The following is a 19,006-nucleotide window of genomic DNA, read 5'->3' on the forward strand; positions in this document are numbered from 1 at the left end:
CTGACGCCTGAATGTGCGCCAAAATAAGAGAAACAGAATACCCATCAAAGTAGTTTATTAACTAACAGATCAGAGTTAAGTTTTTTTGATAAAAATAGCCAAACTCACTATCTAAAGCAAATTTATACTAAAACAGAGCTAATATAGTTCGGAAACATCATTTTATTTCAGAATGAAAGTATGAAAACAAGAATCTACGATGCCATTGGAGAAATTGAACATGGCAAGGATCTCTACAACCAGAATAAACAAAAAAAACAGAGAATTTATAACTAACAGATCAGAATTATGCTAAAACAGAACCAAACTCGCTACGTAAAGTTATGCTAAAAGCCTAAAACAGAGCTCCTATAGTTATGAACCATTATTTTTCTTTGAACTGAAGGTCTGAAAACAAAGCCAATAAAGAAGTTGAAAAGAGCCAGGATCTACTACACTGCATGAAACCAGGAGTCTGCTCTTTAGGCATAGGCGGGCTTTACGCATGGGCCTAAATAAAAAGCCCATTAAAACAAAAACGGACTGAGAGATTAATGCCGATGCGTCCGTAGATGAGAAGACACGTGGCACGATGAAAGAGATGGCGGCTGATAATGGGATCCACGTCGTCAGTAAAACGCGCCAGAAGAAGCTGACCTTCTCCTCTTCCTGGATACAACACCATTTTTACATCTCCTTCTTCCTAACAGATTTCAAAAAAAAAAAGTAAACACAAAGGTCGTCGATTCTGTGTCCAACGAGAAGAAGAAGAAGAAGAAGAAGAAGAAGAAGGGGGTTTAGGGTTTTGATTCAATGGCCTTGTTTCGCAAATTGTTCTACCGCAAGCCTCCAGATGGTTTGCTCGAGATTTGCGACCGAGTTTTCGGTCTGTTTCTCTCTATTCTCTGTCTGATTCTACTTCCCGGTCTTATGAATCTGAGTGTCTGAAAAAATCGAGGCTTTCTATGTTCATTGCTACTTTCTGTGAAATTAGATCGTTTTTTATCTTTGATCTAGGTCAAATATTGATCTGTGATCTTCTACTTTCCCAGAAAGTTGATAGCTTTGGCAATGTTTGTGTGTCTGCGATAAAAATAGGATTTTTTTTTAAATTTTAAATCATGATTGGCTTTTAAGACACTGATACTGAAGACAAATGTTCTATCTTTATTTTGCAGTGTTTGACTGCTGCTTCTCCTCCGATTCTTGGGAAGAAGAGAACTACAAAGTTTACATGGCGGGAGTAGTCAACCAGCTGCAGGAGCACTTCCCCGATGTATCCTCTCTTGTCTTTAATTTCCGTGAAGTGGGTACTCGTAGCGTGATGGCTGATGTCTTATCAGAACACGGCTTGACCATAATGGATTACCCTCGCCACTACGAAGGCTGCTCTTTATTGCCTGTGGAAGTCATGCACCATTTTCTCCGCTCGAGTGAAAGCTGGCTCTCGCTTGGCCCAAGTAACTTGTTGCTTATGCATTGCGAGCGAGGGGCTTGGCCTGTTCTGGCTTTCATGCTAGCTGCGCTGCTTATATACAGGAAGCAGTACAGTGGCGAGTTAAAGACTTTGGATATGATCTACAAGCAGGCTCCGCGTGAGCTTCTTCAGTTGTTCTCGCCGTTGAACCCTATTCCTTCTCAGTGTCGATATCTACAGTACGTGTCTAGAAGGAATCTGGTCTCTGAATGGCCTCCTCTGGATAGGGCTCTCACTATGGACTGTGTTATTTTGAGATTTGTTCCTGATGTGAGTGGACAAGGAGGCTGCCGCCCAATCTTCCGGGTGTATGGTCAGGATCCGCTTTTTGTTGATGATAAAAAGCCCAAGCTTTTGTACTCCACTCCTAAGAAAGGGAAACACCTTAGGGTCTATAAGCAGGTATTGTTCACGGCAGATTCATAATCATAACGTGACCTCTGTCCTAGCATATGATAGATAAAAGCCAAATTGCATCTTCATCTTATGATCTTAACTAGAGAGATCAATTTTGATCATTGATCAGCCTTCTGTTGCATTTTATTTGGTTTTGCAGGCAGAATGTGAATTAGTCAAGATTGACATCAATTGTCATGTTCAAGGTGATATCGTGATTGAGTGCCTCAGTTTGAACGACGACCTGGTAAGAGAGGTCATGTTGTTTCGAGTGGTTTTCAACACAGCTTTTATTAGATCAAACATCTTGATGCTTAACCGTGACGAAGTAGACACATTATGGCATATTAAAGACCAATTCCCAAAGGGGTTCAGAGTTGAGGTATGTACTCATATTCTCTTTACATGTTATGCGCGGCTACTCCTTTTTAGCTTAGTAACTTACAAAGAGTACTTTTCTGCGTGAAGCTTCTCTTCTCAGATATGGATGCTGCCTCGTCTGTTGACGTCATGGATTTTTCGTGCTTGGAGGAGAAAGATGGTCTTCCAATAGAAGTTTTTTCCAAAGTTCAGGAGCTCTTCAATCAAGTTGACTGGGCTGATCAGACGGATGCCACTCGCAATATGCTTCAGCATTTAGCTATTGCAAATGCTGTCCATGAAAGACCAGAGGGGGGGAATTCAAGCCCAAGACTACAAGGGTTAAGCCCCAAAAGTATCCATGATTTAGTGAAACAGGCAGCAATGGATAGTAATGCAAAGTTAAAATTGTCTTCAGTGTCCGAGGTTGAAACGGTGGACTCACCGGAGAAACAACCTACTGGTACAGCCAAGAACTTTATAGCAGAAGATACGCATTCTGTCCTTCAGATAAGTGGCCAGGATGCAACAAAGTTGTCAGGTCAAGAGTCCCCTTCTCTCAAGCTTGTGCATCATTCTGCAACGGTTAAACCTTTTGTGGACGGTTCTGAATTCTCTGAAAAAGCCGAGGAAAATAATGGGAAAGTGGTCTCATTTGCGTCTTCCACGCCGTCACTACCTCATCCTACTATAACATCGTTGGCTCCAGTAGCAGCACCTCCCCCTCCTTCACCTCCTCCGGTTCCAACTGTTGCTTCTCAACCGTCAGAAAAGTTGCAGCATTCTGTTGTCCAACCGGCTGAAACAGTTTCACAGGGAAATTCGTGGGTGTCATTAGCTGGCTCTACATTTCATCAAACAACTCCAAACGAAAAACATCCCGTGACACTGCCTCCAACTTCTCTTGCATCCGATGTTTCTCCTCAGGAGTCTTCTAGAATAACAAAATCATCGTCGGTTCTGCCATCTGCTACATTATCAGCTGGTCCTACCAAACCTTCCCAAGCTGAGACATCTGGTTCTTTTTGTCCTGCTTCACCTCCAATAGGAGCTCCCAATGATGTGGCTTCACCTCTTGGACAACCGGCTAGATTACCTCCTCCAGTGTCTAAGTCAGACAAAACACATGGGTTACCTCAACCGCCACCTCCTCCCCCTCCTACTCCTCCTCCAATGCAGTATTCAGATCAGAACATAGTCGCTGCAGTTTCCCCTCCTATACCATCCCCAGCACCAGCTATCGCTGCCTCTCCAGTGTCTAACTCAGACAAAACACATGGGTTACCCCGACCGCCACCTCCTCCCCCACCTCCTTCTCCAATGCAGCATTCAGACGAGAATACAGTCGCTAGAGTTTCCCCTCCTGTACCACCCCCAGCGCCAGCTATAGCTGCCTCCCCTCCCCCTCCCCCTCCTCCTCCTCCTCCAGCTCCCCCGATACCACAATCTCATGGAAACTCTGCGATTAAAAGCTCACCTCCTGCACCTCCACGGCCTCCTGCTCCTCCTCCCCCTCCAAACGCACCACCTCCACCAGGTCAGATGAAGGCACCGTCAGCACCACCTCCACCCCCGTTAGGTCAGATGAGGTCACCATCAGCACCACCCCCTCCTCCGAAATTAGGAACTAAGTCATCCCCATCTTCTGGTACTGGTGTGCCTCCGACACCTGCTTTACCAGGTGGGTCTCTTTCATCAGGAAAAGGGAGAATGTTACGTGTAAATTCAAAGAATACAGCCAAAAAGTTGAAGCCATACCACTGGTTGAAACTGACAAGAGCTGTTAATGGGAGCTTATGGGCAGAAACACAAATGTCTAGCGAAGCTTCTAAGTATGCGTTGTTCATCTTGTCGTTACTTCTTTCTCTGATGCCTTCATTTCTTGTATGATTTCTAAGCCATTAGTTCTTACATGTTGTTGTTTAAGGGCTCCTGAGATTGACATGACAGAGCTTGAAAGTCTTTTCTCATCTGCTCCAGAAGAGGCAGGAAAGTCGAGACTAAATAGCTCTCGTGGACCTAAACCCGAGAAAGTTCAACTGGTAAATTGTGTATTTTAGAGTTAAAATTTGTGTTCTTGTGTCGATTCTGATATGTTTCCCAGAAAATGATAGTTTTGTCGATGGGAATACTAACTATTATGAGGAACTCTTATCTTGCAGATTGAACACAGGCGAGCATACAATTGTGAAATTATGCTTTCAAAAGTGAAAGTACCTCTGCAGGATTTGATGGTAATATAAAGCTCTGTAATGATGGCAGTTTAATCGGGTAAAATGTTAATGACAATTAAAAGCTAAATTGATTATGTAAATATTGGCAGTACTCAGTGCTTAACCTGGAGGAATCGGCTCTTGATGCTGATCAGGTTGAGAATCTAATCAAGTTTTGTCCAACAAGAGAAGAAATGGAATTACTTAAGGTATAAGAAGTGCACTCCTAACTAATTTTCTGCTGTTTTGATTCCAAAAGCCAGTAACCCCTACACAAAATGGGTATACTGTGATCCACCTTTTGTATGTTCCTCTGATTTTTCTTCATTTTTGCATGGTTTGCAGGGTTACACTGGTGACGTGGACAAGCTTGGAAAATGCGAGCTGGTACAGAACTTTGAAACAATTTTGTGGTTTTATTGGAGTAGCCATCAGAGTGATAACATCGTATATGCTTCTTGAAATTGTTTGGACAGTTCTTCTTAGAGATGATGAAAGTCCCACGAGTGGAAACAAAGCTTAGGGTATTCTCATTCAAAATTCAGTTCCGTTCTCAGGTTTGAAAACTGATTCCCTACTAATTACGAGTATCCTGAGCTTTGGTTTTAGTACTAATGGTCACTAGTAAACACTTGTTTTAGATCTCTGAACTCAAGAATAGTCTAAGTGTTGTGAACTCCGCAGCAGAACAGGTTAGTCAGACTCAACTTGCGGGTCTCCCAACGTGATTAAACATATCTCACAAATACTCTGTTGTTCCTCTTTTCATCAGATAAAGAATTCTGAGAAATTCAAAAGAATAATGCAGACAGTTTTGTCCCTTGGAAACGCCTTAAACCAGGGGACAGCTAGGGGTGAGTTTGAAAATGAAACGCAGAAACTATAGGTTATATCTTTTATCCTGCGCTGAATGTACTTTCTGTCTAGGTGCTGCGGTGGGGTTTAAGCTGGACAGTCTGCCAAAACTCAGTGAAACACGGGCGCGTAATAACCGTATGACTCTGATGCATTATCTATGCAAGGTAAGCTCCTGTAATGCTTCTGTAGCTATGTGGATGAACTAGATAAAGAAAAAATTTATATTCTGATGGATTGTCTGCAGATTCTTGCTGAGAAAATGCCAGAAGTTTTAGATTTCACGAAAGATTTATCCTCACTTGAGCCTTCAACAAAGGTACTTAGCTATCACATTTCATGTGCGGTTTGGTAAGAAACTTGAAAACTGTGTTAAATTTTCTGAACTTTGATAATACAGATTCAACTGAAGTTTTTGGCGGAGGAGATGCAAGCTATAAACAAGGGACTGGAGAAAGTCGTACAAGAACTATCCTTGTCCGAAAATGATGGCCCAATCTCACATAACTTTAACAAGGTATCTATGTTCGATCACTAGTTCCCTTTTCAATGCTTTCTCAGATCGTTTATTGGGAGAACAGTTAAGTTTTTCATGAGAAAGTTAAGTAGGCTGTGTAGTGTAGGTAGACATAGCCTCTACTTGAAGGAGTTCCTTTTTCCAGAGCTATGTTTTTTTTTTGTCACAGACAGAGCTATGTTATATGAAACAATCAAGTCTTATTTGAAAACAATCAAGTTTTATATGCACAGAGCTAAATGTACATCAAGGTCTTTTATTTATTTATTTATTTCGCAGATATTGAAGGAGTTCCTTCTTTATGCGGAAGCAGAAGTAAGGTCCTTGGCTTCACTCTATTCCGGAGTGGTATGTCACTAAAAATCCAGTGTGCATTTGATATATTATTGGCTTCTCTACCGTTGGTCAGAAAAAAAATAATTATGTAACGCAGGGACGAAACGTGGATGGCTTAATTCTCTACTTTGGTGAAGACCCAGCTAAATGTCCATTTGAACAGGGTATGCATATACAAGATGCATATATATATATATATATATATATATATATATATATATGTAACATTATGTGAAACAAGGTTTTTCAGAGTTGTTGAATCTAACAAAATGGTAATTGCAGTGGTGTCTACCCTTCTAAACTTTGTAAGGCTGTTCAACCGTGCGCATGAAGAAAACGGAAAACAACTTGAGGCAGAAGCTAAGAAGAAAGCTGAAGACGAGAAATCAAAAATAAGTGAAGTAGATAAAGAAAGCAGGAAGCCCTTGTCCTTGGAGGAACAAGTTAAGAAGGAGAAAACAAAAATAAGTGGATTTGATAAAGAAACCAAGGAGACACTGGATGAAGGAACCCCTGCTTGAAAAACTGCTCCTTTCTATTTTTAGATGGCAATGGAAGTAAAACAGTGTAGGACGGGAACGGACCGGCGAAGGTGAGGAGGCTATGCGGCTTAAACCCATGGTGTTTCCAGACAATATGAAAAGTGCAGCATTGTCACTTAACGACAAAGCTAACTTGTAAAATAGGGAGGGGGTATAAAATAATGTAATTAGAAAACAATAAACACAACTACATCATACATGCCTGGTCAAATCTGCAATAAGCAATGTTATTCCCTTCTTTAAAATTGTACAAGAGGCAAAGTGTCTACTTTTGCATATAATAAGAAAAACTCCTCTGTATGATCGTCTTTGGAGTAGCAAAACTAAGTCGGGTGGATTTGAGAGTGGCCTGGACTTTTATCCTTCCCTCACAGTTATCTTTCTATTTGTTCACGATGTGGAAGATATTGATAGTTTTTACTATAGTTATGAATTGTTAATGATCACCTATTTATGAACTTGGGATCTGTGTTTCTGCTATTGATGTCTACCCCTGTGTTATTTAGTACCATAGGCTCTGAATAACACAAGTTCATAGCATGTGGCTGAGCTCCTCCGGTGCATTGTTGGAGGCCAAGTTCTTATGTGTATGTTGCAGACAAGTTTCAGAGCAAGGGGATGGTGAGGTCAAAACAGGAGAAAATCCAAGTGCTTGGAGCAATAATATTTCATTTGTGTAAGAATTTGCCATCTTTTGGAAAAAAGAAACACATAAAGTTTCCTTTTTATTATTGTTTAACAGTCTTGATATATGTCCAGTAACAGTACTGTTGAACCACAATGACAAAATTGTTTGACTCAAGAACCAAAATCAAACACACAAACTCACTCATACACTCTCTAACCAACTCGACGACGTAAGTAAGAAAGTTGAGTTTGTAGAATAATAGAGATATGAAGAAGAATGCAGAAAAGATAGAAGATGGACACAAGAAATTGTTTACCCAGTGGTTCAACTAGAATGGTTTACGTCCACTGGGGCCTGGCAAGAGGCAATCCACTATAATCTCAAGTACAAAAAATATAGCACGTCTCTTTCTCTCACAACCAAAGCTCACAAACCAAGCTAGGTCTTTTCTTGGACCAAGGAGAAAGAGTATACACGAGCTCCTCTTATATAATAGGAGTCTATTAGGTTAACCTAGTCGGATTAGGGCATTCGCCCCTTTCCATAAACCTATTAGGAAATATTCCAAAATACTTGCAACTTCCATAACTCCATGAGAGTAATATTTCCAGGATCCTGCCGACTTCCATATCTCCATAAAAGTGACATTTCCTTTTCCTAACATGACGTCCTTGTCTTGGTTTAAGTTACTCAATCTTGTTTGATTTCCATCACCAAATCCTAACGCAGTCTATGACAGATTCTCTGACGTAACCACTGATGAATCCCAACAGGTACAACCAAAACCAAATGATTTGAAGACTCTGTGCAGCAGCAGCTCTAGCTCCCACGGTATGTTGTGGAAGAAAATGGTGAAAGTAACAGAGGTACGTGGAAATGCTCCAGACTCTATAACCTTGAATGCAATGGAAACATAAGGGAAGAAGCCTCCTGGGCAATATGTTCCAGCGTTGAAGCTTATCCTATACGTACATGGCTTCAAATCCTCGACCAAATCCATCAATGGCCCGCTACTCCCATCTTTATCAGTAGCTGAAGTGCCCACAACGGACCAGACCCTCTCCATGAAGAAAGGAAGGACTCGTAGTGTCCAAAACCGTCATTTCATATCCAATATATCGAGATATGTTCAAGCTTATATATGACCGTGCAAAAAAATACATGTACTAACATACATATTATTTATCTTTTTTGCAAAATTATACACCAGTCGTCACATCAGTTGTCACGTCATCTAATTTCAATGATGGGATGCTAAGTTAGCCAATTTTACTCACAATGATGCCACATGTACAATTTTTTTAAAAATTGTCGTTTTAAAAATAACTTTTCTAAAAATGTAAAATTTTATATTTTTTATTATTTAGTAATATTAACAAAAATTAATTAAATCATAAAATTTTAATCTTATATAAGATTTATATTTGTAAATGTTATATAATAAATTTACATCATAAATTCTTTAATCGTAGCGTTAGAGTATCCGTTGGGGTTCAGTTCAGGTTTTTCGGATTTCGATTCTATTTTATAACATGTCCTAAGATTCATACTGATATTTTTGTAAGTATGGGTCAGTATACGTTTTGTAACACTTTTCAAGATCCTTTCAGGTATTTTTTTACGTTTAAGACCGGATACGGTTTGGGTTCGGTTCGGATTTTAGGTTACGGATTTTATACACGACCCTATACACAACAATGATTTATCGAGAGTAAGACGACTGCAACACTAACATTAAATTTGATTCATCACAACACATATATAACTCTTATAAGGACGATATTGTGATAAGATCAAAACATTTATGAATATATATATGTTATATAAGGTTAAATTTTTATGATTTAATTAAAATTTGTTAATATTCTAAATAATAAAATTTATAAAATTTTACATTTTCTAAAAAACTATTTATATAATGTGATTATTTTTAAAAAAATCGTGTACGTGGCATACTCGTCGACGTAACATTTACATCAACTAAATTAGATGATGTGGCAGCTAATATGGCGACCGGTATATGATTTCACCGAAAAAATAAATAGTGGGTATGTTATTTGAAATTTTCAGATATAAATTGAACATATCGCGATTTAATGGGCATGAAATCGCCGTTTTCTCTCTTCTTGGGTGTTGTTGCAAGTCTGTTAAATGGGCCTCTAAATGGGCTTTTCCAAAATAGGCTCATTAGATATCTTTCCTTCCTTTTTTTGTCAAAATATTTCGTTCCTTCTACTTCATCTTCTTTGCCACCAATATATAGGAGATAGGACAGAGAAGAGATCTGTTGTCTTAGGGTTTTTGTCTTCTGCTTGTGCGCGGGAATAAAGAATTCATAGCCGGAAATGGCGAAAGACGACGTGGAGATGCGAGGGGAGGCGGAGGAGCGTATAATAAACGAAGACTACAAGATCTGGAAGAAGAACACTCCTTTCCTCTACGACCTCGTCATCACTCACGCTCTCGAGTGGCCTTCCCTTACCGTTGAATGGCTCCCCAGCCGCGAGGAGCCTCCCGGTCAAAACTACTCCGTCCAGAAGATGATTCTCGGTACCCACACTTGCGAGAACGAGCCCAATTATCTCATGATTGCCCAGGTTCAGCTTCCTCTCGAAGACACCGAGAGCGAAGCGCGTCAATACGACGACGACCGCTCCGAGTTTGGTGGGTTTGGCTGCGCCTCCGGAAAGGTACAATTTTTCAGGTTAATTCTGGGGTTTAGCGAATTGAATTATAAGAAAGTCGATTGCTTTTGCGTTTAGGTGCAAGTTATCCAGCAGATAGTTCACGAAGGTGAGGTGAATCGAGCTCGCTATATGCCTCAGAACCCTTTTATGATTGCCACCAAGACGGTTAGTGCGGAGGTGTATCTGTTCGATTACAGCAAGCACCCGTCTAAGCCAGCGCTTGATGGAGCTTGCAACCCTGATATGAGGCTCAAGGGTCACAGCTCTGAAGGTTATGGCCTGTCTTGGAGTACCTTCAAGGAAGGTCATTTGCTCAGCGGCTCTGATGACGCTCAGATCTGCTTGTGGGATGTTTGCGCCACTCCTAAAAGCAATCTTCTTGACGCTCAGCAGATCTTCAAGGTTTGCTTTCATTCTTTTGACTATTGTTTTGCATCATTCAGAGGACAATAAATTGCACCCACTGAAAGGAATTAGTCAAGTCCATGAATGTACTTGATTAGTAGTTGTTTTAATTTTAGGCTCATGAAGGCGTCGTGGAAGATGTTGCATGGCATATGAAACATGCACACCTCTTTGGATCCGTTGGAGATGATCAATACCTTCATATATGGGATCTTCGTTCTCCTTCTCCCAGTAGACCAGTAAAGTCGGTGGAAGCTCACTCCATGGAGGTGCGTTTGCAGTAAACTGACTTTTAAGACAAAACATTTTGATGCTAAACAAAAAAAAAAAACAATCGAATCATATTTGCCTTCTATGTATTTTCTGATTGCTTTTTTATTCTTTTAAATGCCTCAGGTTAATTGCTTAGCTTTCAATCCAGTTAATGAGTGGATTGTGGCAACAGGGTCAACTGATAAGACTGTTAAATTATTCGATCTACGGATGCTAAACAGCGCTCTTCACACATTTGATAGCCATAAGTGAGAACATTTTACTTTGAGACATATTATATGTTACTCAGAAGTAATTTAGCTCAAGTAAACGCACCATTGCTAACCTGATATTATTTACTTTGAATTCCAGGGAAGAGGTTTTCCAAGTTGGCTGGAACCCAAACAACGAGACAATCTTAGCCTCATGTTGCCTTGGAAGACGGCTTATGGTTTGGGACGTTAGCAGGTTTGATCAGTAGGCTTTGTTGCTTGGCTATAGAATGCTCTTGTTTCCTTATGGAGCAATATATTAATGTGTTTGATGGTGTCTTATGACAGGATCAACGACGAACAGACAGCAGAGGATGCAGAGGACGGCCCACCGGAGCTGCTGTTTATCCATGGTGGTCACACCAGCAAAGTTTCAGATTTCTCGTGGAACCCTTGTGAAGATTGGGTTATATCCAGTGTATCTGAGGACAACATACTCCAAATATGGCAAATGGCTGAGAACATTTATCATGACGAGGATGATGGTCCAGGTACAGTGGAAGAACCAACAAACGGTTCTTAGCTTATTGTTTGGTTCATATCTTGTGTAACATTATTTGTTTTATACATCCCTGCCTTTGATCTGTTTATGTAAGTTGTGGAAACAAGATTTCATACATGTTGGTTCTTCAAATAAACAAATAGTTGATTCTAATAATAACAATAAAAATGTCAACCAGAACTAAAACATTTCGATGATTCTCAGTTTTGGTGGCATAAGAAAGAGATTACAAGTTTGAATTGAAGTCTCTAACATCAACATCAACCTCAACTTGAGGATCGCTCGTCACAATGGTCTTATTGAAAAGGCTTGGAAGCCAATGGATAGCTTTTGCTCATAACTAGCAATCGAAAAGAGACCTGTACTGTGAAGCCTCGTTAGCCATCTCCTCGATGCTCCTATCAACACGGTCTTTGTCAAGATCAAGCTTCTGCTTAAGTTCCTTCTCCTTCTCATCAATCTACAACAAGACACCACTACCTTAAAGACGTTTCTAAACTCCAAGCTAGGAATGTGATGAAAACACAGCAACTTACTGCATCATAGATCTCATCATTCTTCTCAAAGTCGCCACCTTTACGAGGCAAGACATGAATGTGCACATGAGGAACACTCTGTCCCGCCTGAGGGCCATCCTATGCCATTATCAAGAAACCATAGTTACAGCGATCATTCCAATCCAGATCCTTTCAGAGTCACACACACACACACAATGAAGAATGAATTGGAAAGTAGTTACTTGGATGGCTAATGTGAGAGAAGTTGCATTGTGGAAGGTCTCAATCCGAGAGCCAACCTTCTGAGCAGTAAGCCAAAGGTCACTGGTCTCATCAGCTGTGAGATCAGTAAAGCGCGGCACAAGGCGTCTCGGGCAGACAAGAACATGACCTGAAACGAATAACAATGTCAGAAGAAGAAATGGGGATGAGTGACTGAAGAGTTAGTAGGCATACCAGGAAGAAGGGGTCGGAGATTAACCATGGCGTACGAGAGAGGAGTTGCGTAAAACACTTCACGCGGATCGATCTTGTAAGGCCCAAAGACGAAGGAAGAAGAAGTCGACATCTGCTGCATCAAATTCAAATCAGAAACTGAAACATCAATCGTTCGAAGTTACAAAGTAGAGTCGACAATGGTAAATCTTGTAACAGCTTGCCTCTCTCCGACAGCGAACAGTGGACAAGATCGCCTTCCCGCTTACTTGTAGCTTCAGCATCTCAGCTCCGCCTCCATCGCCATTTTGAGTCACTGTTACACCTTTCCCTCTTTCTTCTTCATGGGCTACAGGCCCATATCTCCTTTTTAGGCCTGGCCCATTAAATTAATTCCATCAATTGAGAAAGAGAGAGAGGATGATGAGAGATGAGAGATAAAAAGATAAGATTTTTCCAGATTCCTCTGCCTCGATCAAACACTCAGTTCAGAGAAAATGTGGAGCGTCACCGGAGCACTAGGCGTGGTGGTGCCTACCGCCGCCGCTTGCCGTCCGAAGCACCTTCTCACCTCCTCTAACCTTCTACCCAAGCAGACGAAGAAGCTACATCTCTATCCACAGCAGCCTCTGTCTCTAGCATCACATTTCTCCTCCTCTTTCAGAACAGCTGCTTCTTCCGTTGAACAACAGTCTGACAATAAGGTTTCTCTTCTCTCCTCTCCTTCTCGATAATCGAACCAAAATGCTTACCTTTTACCGATGATTGTTTGTAGGGAGAGAGCACTAAGTACTACTTCGTGGTTGCCAACGCCAAGTTCATGCTTGACGAAGAGGAACACTTTCAGGAGCAGTTGTTTGAACGTCTTCGATACTACGGAGAGAATGAGAAAGAGCTAGACTTCTGGCTCGTCATTGAGCCCAAGTTCCTCGACAAGTTCCCCAAGATCACTCAAAGGCTCCGTCGCCCTGCCGTCGCTCTTGTCTCCACCAATGGACCCTGGATCACGTTAGATACCCTTTTGAACCCCTAAGTCTCTTTATTTACAATTGTACCTCTTTCACACAGATTTTTTTTTTTTTTTGTGTTATAACAGGTTTATGAAGTTAAGGTTGGATCGAGTGCTTGCTGATTCCTTTGAAGCGACCTCTCTTGATGAAGCCTTGGCCTTTACTCCTACCACTCTTGAGTTCGATAAGCCTAAGAATTGGGTGGCGCCATACCCCAAGTATGAACCTGGATGGTGGGAAACCTTCTTGCCCAAAATAAAACAAGAATCTGTAGCATAGTACTTTGTCCTTTCTTTTTTTTCATTGTCGGAATCCATCTTTGTCTAAGAGTGCTTTCTAGTGTGTATTACTGAGCTTCTTGTATTTCTGTGTACTACAAATATGTTGCAACTCAGTTGAATCTAGTGACCAGAATCAATCAAAGGCAGTTTCACATATTTTTGATCATTCAAGATATCTGTTTTCTTCCTCATGATCAGAGTTCTTGGTAAGTTTTGTATCTGTGTGTGTCCCATCGATCTTGCTCATTTATTTGTGACAAATCAGTGTGGAGATTATACTTTTAACTACTCCATGGGGATACACGGGTTTTTATAATTACCATGTGGAAAGCACAAAGTTCAAATTTTACAAAGTGATGAATATTTCTACACTTGCAGAAGATGTAAAACTATACACGGTAAGCTCCATTGGTGGTTGAGTTCAGTAAGTTACTCTTGTGTAGCTAGTTCTGCAATTTCTGCAATGGGCTTCCACACGCAAAGGAATGGGTTGGTGGTCATGCAATGTGCAAACATTGATGATTGAGTATATAAAAAGGGGTGATATGCTTACCAGTTGCTAGGGATGTTAATATGCGCTAAACCTAACAGGGTTAGCCCTAACCCTGCAAACCCATTTGTAACCTTAACCTTCATTTTTTAAACAGGGTTTAAACAGGGTTGGCCCTAATAGGACCAATGTTTAAATTCTAACCCTTTTATTTTGATTCACACAACTATTATACAATATTTAATAATGTTTTTAACAAAAAAAAATTTAAAGTCGAGTTTTCTCGCCAAAAACTAAACGACGAAATTTTCCGTCGAAACCGCAAAATCGAGTTTTCAACTAAAACAACAAAATCGAGTTTTCCCTCCAAAAACACAAAATTGAGTTTTTCGTCAAAACTTCAAAATCGAGTTTTCCCGCCAAAAAATCAAAATCGAGTTTTTCGCCAAAACCTCAAAATCGAATTTTCCCGTGAAAACGTAAAATTAAGTTTTTTCTGGAAAACCCGTAAAACTCAATTTCACAGTTTTGGCGGGAAAACTCGATTTGCCGGTTTTGGAGGGAAAACTCGATTTTGCAGTTTCGGCGGGAAAACCCGATTTGCCGGTTTCGGCGGAAAACTCGATTTTGTTGTTTCGGCGGGAAAACACGATTTTGTAGTTTTGGCGGGAAAATTCGATTTGCCGGTTTCGGCGGGAAAACTCGTTTTTGCGGTTTTGGCGGGAAAACTCGATTTTCCGGTTTTGGCGGAAAACTCGATTTTGCGGTTTTGAGGGAAAACTAGATTTTGCGGTTTCAGCGGGAAAACCCGATTTGCCAGTTTCGACGGAAAACTTGATTTTGCTGTTTCGGCGGGAAAACGCGATTTTACAGTTTTGGCGGAAAAACTGGATTTGCCGGTTTTGACAGGAAAACTCGATTTTGCGGTTTTGGCGGGAAAACTTGATTTTGTGGTTTTGGTGGCAAAACTCAAATTAGGTTTTGGCGGAAAAAAACACAATTTTTGTTTTTTGACGGAAAAACTTTATTTTTAGTTGTGGAGCAAAAACTCGATTTTGCGATTTTGGAAGGAAAACTTTTGATTTTGATGCTCAACAAATTGGAGGAGAGAATCATATCATATCTTAATTTTTCTAGTTTTATCTTTAAAATTTAAGAACAAAAATAAATGAAATATTTTTTTCAGTTGAATGAGCTAACTCTGGTATCAGCCCTAACCCTTGATTATAATAAGGTTAAAATAGGGCTGGGTTAAAATAGGGTTGGGCTTATAATAAACAAAAGGGGGTTGAGCCCTAACCCTGTAGTTAACATCCCTACCAGTTGCCACATTCAGCAATAACCCTGACATTAGGACGGAGAGAAGGAAGTAGAGCGAGGAATTGGAGTTAAGATTTGGAAAGGACCTGTGTTGTTGATAAGATATATGGAAGGTGAGATGTAGCAAGCATGTGGGATGGGACACAGAGTAAATCAAACGAGAGAAACACAAACCTTTGCTTGACGACGATGATGATGCCACACGTTGCAATACATACTGCACGGCTTCCCATCTCCTAAGCAGTGATATGTTTAAGTAGGGCGTAATAACCATTGCTTGACGGCGATGATGATGATGAAAGAATGGTTGCGACTCAGAAGGCGATTGGCGATTTAGGTTTGGCGCCGCCTCCGGACCTACCTGCGCCTGATATGGGTGCCGATGAAGGTCGGGATGTCGGAGAGAGTTCGATACAAGTGCAAGGAAGATCTGAAAGGGAGAGTGGGATGAAGAAACATGAGGGTTTTGTTGCTACGAAAGCTTCGTCATGGGTGGATGTGGCTCAGGAGAAGAAGGTGTTACGAAAGTACAATCTGGAGATTACTGATTCGGATGGCCACTCAAATGTAGAGATACCAGGAGGTGGTAATCAATGCGAACCCACTTTGGAAGGATTCTCTGATAGGGAAGTTTCTGGATACTGCGCCTCACATTGCTTGGGTACATGCCGTCGTAAACAGAATCTGGAGAGAAGGTGGAAAGGGTCAACTTGTTGAGGTTCATGAAGTGGATACTATAACGATGAAGTTCAGAGTTCTTGATTCCGCTATGAGAGCTAGGATACTCAGAAGAGGGATGTGGAATATCGGCAACATACTTTTGGTGGTAACAAAATGGATTCCAGAAGAACTTACGGAGAAGCCAGAAGTAAAATCGATAACAATGTGGGTTTACCTCAAAAATGTTCCGATGAACATGTTCTCATGGGAGGGCCCAAGTTTCATCACCAGTGCAGCTGAGTATCCAGTGAGACTCCACCCGGAAACAGCTAATTGTTCTAACTTCAAGCTAGCAAAGATTTTCGTCAATGTGGATTTATCTAAGGAGCTACCTAAGAAAATCAACTTCACAAAGAATGGAAAATCCTCCCTGGTTGAATTCATCTACCCTCGATTACCTGTGAGATGTAACACTTGTGGCAAATGGGGTCACATTGAAAAGGTTTGTGAAATGAACAAAAAAAGATGAGATTTTTAAGTCTGTTACCGAGATCATCGAACATGGAATGAAAGGAAAGGATATGGGTGAGAAAGTGAATCCAAAAGAGGGTTATGTAGAGCAGACTGGGATCATGGAGAAAATTGTAGTAAGCAACACAGAGGAAGAAATAGAGGAAGTTGAAGTGATAGAAAGTTGGTTAAATGTTACTCCAGTAAAGGATAGCAGAAGCCCCAAATCAAAGGAGCTAAAATATGGACAGGTTAAAATTGCCTCGAGATTTTCTGTGCTAGATGATATTGATGACAATGGTGATCTGGTAAAGGAAGTAGAGGAGATAGACAAAGAGGATCCTCTGTCTTTGGAAAAAATAGGAGAAAACACAGTGATAGAAGAGACACGAGAAGAAGGTCAAGAAAACACTGCGACAGATGCTGATCCAATTCCTGTAACAGAAAGGCACATGAGATGCCTGAGTTAAATGGGGAAGAAGCTGATCATGATAAATCTGAGACTGAGGACGGGGAAGCTAGACAAGACACTGAGACAGATGATGGTTCAACCATCCCTGAAGTAGCCATGCCACAAGAGAAACCCGCTGAGCTAAACAAGAAAGAACACGAGCATGAGAAATCTGAGACTGAGAACGACAATGAAGGAAATATTATGGAAATGAGGAAAGGAGAAAACCAGATCTTCGCCGGCTCTGCAATTGGAGGAAACTCTAATCTACGACCCTCCTTACCAAGAAGTTCAAAAACAAATCACAGAATAGTCCCTAGCAAGGACACAGAAAACCCTGGTCACCCGGGAAAACACAGCAATCAAAAATCCTTCCAATGACAAGTTTCTTCTGGAATGTAAGGGGGTTTAACAAAGTTTCAAAGCAAACAGTCGTCAGTAATTGGATACAGAACAAAGGTCTGCAGTTTGGTGCCCTGTTGGAGACAAGAGTCAAGGAGAGAAAGTCCGCTCACATAGTTTCATCTGTTTTCTAGGGTTGGTCTTTTGTGAATAATTATGAGTTTAACAGGAAGGGAAGGATTTGGGTTGTATGGAATGATCAAGTAAGAGTAACTCCGGTATTTAAATCTGATCAGATTATCACGGTGTCAGTTCTATTGGAAGGAGATACATAAGAGTTTTTATGTTCCTTTGTGTATGCTGAAAACACAGTGGAGAGAAGAAAAGAGCTATGGGAAAACATTAAAGCTCATCAAGACTCGGCTATGTTCAGAAACAAGGAATGGGTTATTGCTGGAGATTTCGATGAAATTCTCGATGGAGAGGAGCATTCAAACTTCCAGGGCGTTGGTCTGTCCACGGCAGGCATGAGAGATTTTGATAATATAGTCCAGTATTGTAGTCTAAGTGACTTGGGATACCAGGGGCCGAAATTCACTTGGTGCAACAAAAGAGATGAAGGCATCATCTGCAAGAAGCTAGATCGAATTTTGGTAAATGAAGCATGGCTTGATCGCAGAACCTAAGCATATGGTATCTTTGAAGCAGGGGTCTGCTCTGACCATCTCATAGGGAGGTTCCACTTAAAGGCTGAGGCAGTTGGTAAGCGTAGACCTTTCAAGTTTTCAAACGCGGTTGCAGACATGCTTGAGTTTCTTCAGATGGTCTCAGATTACTGGAAAGACACTCAGCCATTGTTTCAGTCCACATCTGCGCTTTTCCGTTTCTCAAAGTACCTTAAAGCTCTAAAACCTTTGGTTCGGTCTTTAAGCAAAGAGAAGCTAGGAGCACTTACTAAAAAAGTAAAGGAAAGGCACTTGGATCTCTGTACTAAATAAGATAAATTGCTTGAGGCTCCTACTCATGAGAATATTACTGCGGAAAGATTGGCAGCAGAGAGGTGGCAAAGAGTCTCAGATATTGAGGAAAAACTACTCAGACAACGCTCTAAGCTCCATTGGCTACAAGTTGGTGATCGTAACAACATGGCCTTTCATAACGCAGCTAAGATTCACGAAACACGGAATGCAATACGAGAGATCAAATGTCCTGATGGAACTGTAGTTACCTCATAGGATGATATAAAAACGGAGGCTGAAAGATTCTTCAGTGAGTTTCTTTCTTTGGAGCCGCCAGATATAAGGGAAACAACAGTCACCGAGCTACAAGAAATATTGCCATTTCGATGCACTGAAGAGGATCGAGCTATGCTCACGAGAATAGTGACTGAAGAAGAAATCAGGGATGTGGTGTTTAAGATGCCAAGTAATAAATCGCCGGGCCCAGATGGCTTCACTACTGAGTTTTTCAAATCCTCATGGAGCATCATAGCGAAAGACTTCACGATCGCTGTGCAATCCTTCTTCAGTAAGGGCTTCCTACCTAAGGGATTCAACGCAACAATTCTGGAACTTATACCAAAGAAGGAC

The 19,006-nt window shown here is 41.0% G+C and overlaps 4 protein-coding genes across 4 annotated transcripts; 3 read left to right on the forward strand and 1 right to left on the reverse strand.

Annotated features, from left to right (window-relative positions):
• Positions 1-606: 606 nt before the first annotated feature.
• LOC106426049 (formin-like protein 13) lies at positions 607-6,975 on the forward strand. The gene is made up of 17 exons (XM_013866764.3): positions 607-865; positions 1,158-1,858; positions 2,013-2,234; positions 2,321-4,044; positions 4,140-4,254; positions 4,375-4,446; positions 4,536-4,634; positions 4,771-4,812; positions 4,902-4,982; positions 5,067-5,117; positions 5,198-5,279; positions 5,353-5,447; positions 5,528-5,599; positions 5,681-5,797; positions 6,077-6,145; positions 6,231-6,297; positions 6,416-6,975. Exons 1-17 carry the CDS (start codon positions 793-795, stop codon positions 6,652-6,654), a joined length of 3,921 nt encoding a protein of 1,306 aa, XP_013722218.2. The 5' UTR covers positions 607-792; the 3' UTR covers positions 6,655-6,975.
• Positions 6,976-9,546: 2,571 nt separating this feature from the next.
• On the forward strand, positions 9,547-11,601 carry LOC106426050 (histone-binding protein MSI1). The gene is made up of 6 exons (XM_013866765.3): positions 9,547-9,993; positions 10,066-10,392; positions 10,512-10,664; positions 10,792-10,916; positions 11,020-11,115; positions 11,208-11,601. Exons 1-6 carry the CDS (start codon positions 9,649-9,651, stop codon positions 11,440-11,442), a joined length of 1,281 nt encoding a protein of 426 aa, XP_013722219.1. The 5' UTR covers positions 9,547-9,648; the 3' UTR covers positions 11,443-11,601.
• Positions 11,516-12,812, reverse strand: LOC106426053 (bifunctional bis(5'-adenosyl)-triphosphatase/adenylylsulfatase FHIT). The gene is made up of 5 exons (XM_013866767.3): positions 12,578-12,812; positions 12,375-12,486; positions 12,161-12,309; positions 11,958-12,056; positions 11,516-11,881 (listed from the first exon to the last, which is right to left on the reverse strand). The coding sequence occupies exons 1-5, from the start codon at positions 12,635-12,637 to the stop codon at positions 11,762-11,764; spliced, it is 540 nt and encodes a 179-aa protein (XP_013722221.1). The 5' UTR covers positions 12,638-12,812; the 3' UTR covers positions 11,516-11,761.
• BNAC09G33700D lies at positions 12,759-13,800 on the forward strand. The gene is made up of 3 exons (XM_013866766.3): positions 12,759-13,057; positions 13,129-13,361; positions 13,450-13,800. The coding sequence occupies exons 1-3, from the start codon at positions 12,851-12,853 to the stop codon at positions 13,640-13,642; spliced, it is 633 nt and encodes a 210-aa protein (XP_013722220.1). The 5' UTR covers positions 12,759-12,850; the 3' UTR covers positions 13,643-13,800.
• Positions 13,801-19,006: the final 5,206 nt, after the last annotated feature.

This window comes from Brassica napus, chromosome C9 (assembly GCF_020379485.1).
Source record: "Brassica napus cultivar Da-Ae chromosome C9, Da-Ae, whole genome shotgun sequence".
In the NCBI taxonomy this organism is placed as follows: Eukaryota; Viridiplantae; Streptophyta; class Magnoliopsida; order Brassicales; family Brassicaceae; genus Brassica; species Brassica napus.

Coding starts and splice junctions, on each gene's coding strand:
- LOC106426053 (XM_013866767.3), bottom strand. CDS start 12,637: ATGCTGAAGCTACAAGTAAGCGGGAAGGCGATCTTGTCCACTGTTCGC. Junction 12,057..12,160: donor CTCTCACATTAGCCATCCAA/GTAACTACTTTC, acceptor ATAATGGCATAG/GATGGCCCTCAGGCGGGACA. Junction 11,882..11,957: donor ATGATGAGATCTATGATGCA/GTAAGTTGCTGT, acceptor GTCTTGTTGTAG/ATTGATGAGAAGGAGAAGGA.
- LOC106426049 (XM_013866764.3), top strand. CDS start 793: ATGGCCTTGTTTCGCAAATTGTTCTACCGCAAGCCTCCAGATGGTTTG. Junction 4,983..5,066: donor AAATTCAGTTCCGTTCTCAG/GTTTGAAAACTG, acceptor CACTTGTTTTAG/ATCTCTGAACTCAAGAATAG. Junction 6,146..6,230: donor CTTCACTCTATTCCGGAGTG/GTATGTCACTAA, acceptor TATGTAACGCAG/GGACGAAACGTGGATGGCTT.
- BNAC09G33700D (XM_013866766.3), top strand. CDS start 12,851: ATGTGGAGCGTCACCGGAGCACTAGGCGTGGTGGTGCCTACCGCCGCC. Junction 13,058..13,128: donor AACAACAGTCTGACAATAAG/GTTTCTCTTCTC, acceptor GATTGTTTGTAG/GGAGAGAGCACTAAGTACTA. Junction 13,362..13,449: donor ACCAATGGACCCTGGATCAC/GTTAGATACCCT, acceptor GTGTTATAACAG/GTTTATGAAGTTAAGGTTGG.
- LOC106426050 (XM_013866765.3), top strand. CDS start 9,649: ATGGCGAAAGACGACGTGGAGATGCGAGGGGAGGCGGAGGAGCGTATA. Junction 10,917..11,019: donor CACACATTTGATAGCCATAA/GTGAGAACATTT, acceptor TTTGAATTCCAG/GGAAGAGGTTTTCCAAGTTG. Junction 11,116..11,207: donor ATGGTTTGGGACGTTAGCAG/GTTTGATCAGTA, acceptor GTCTTATGACAG/GATCAACGACGAACAGACAG.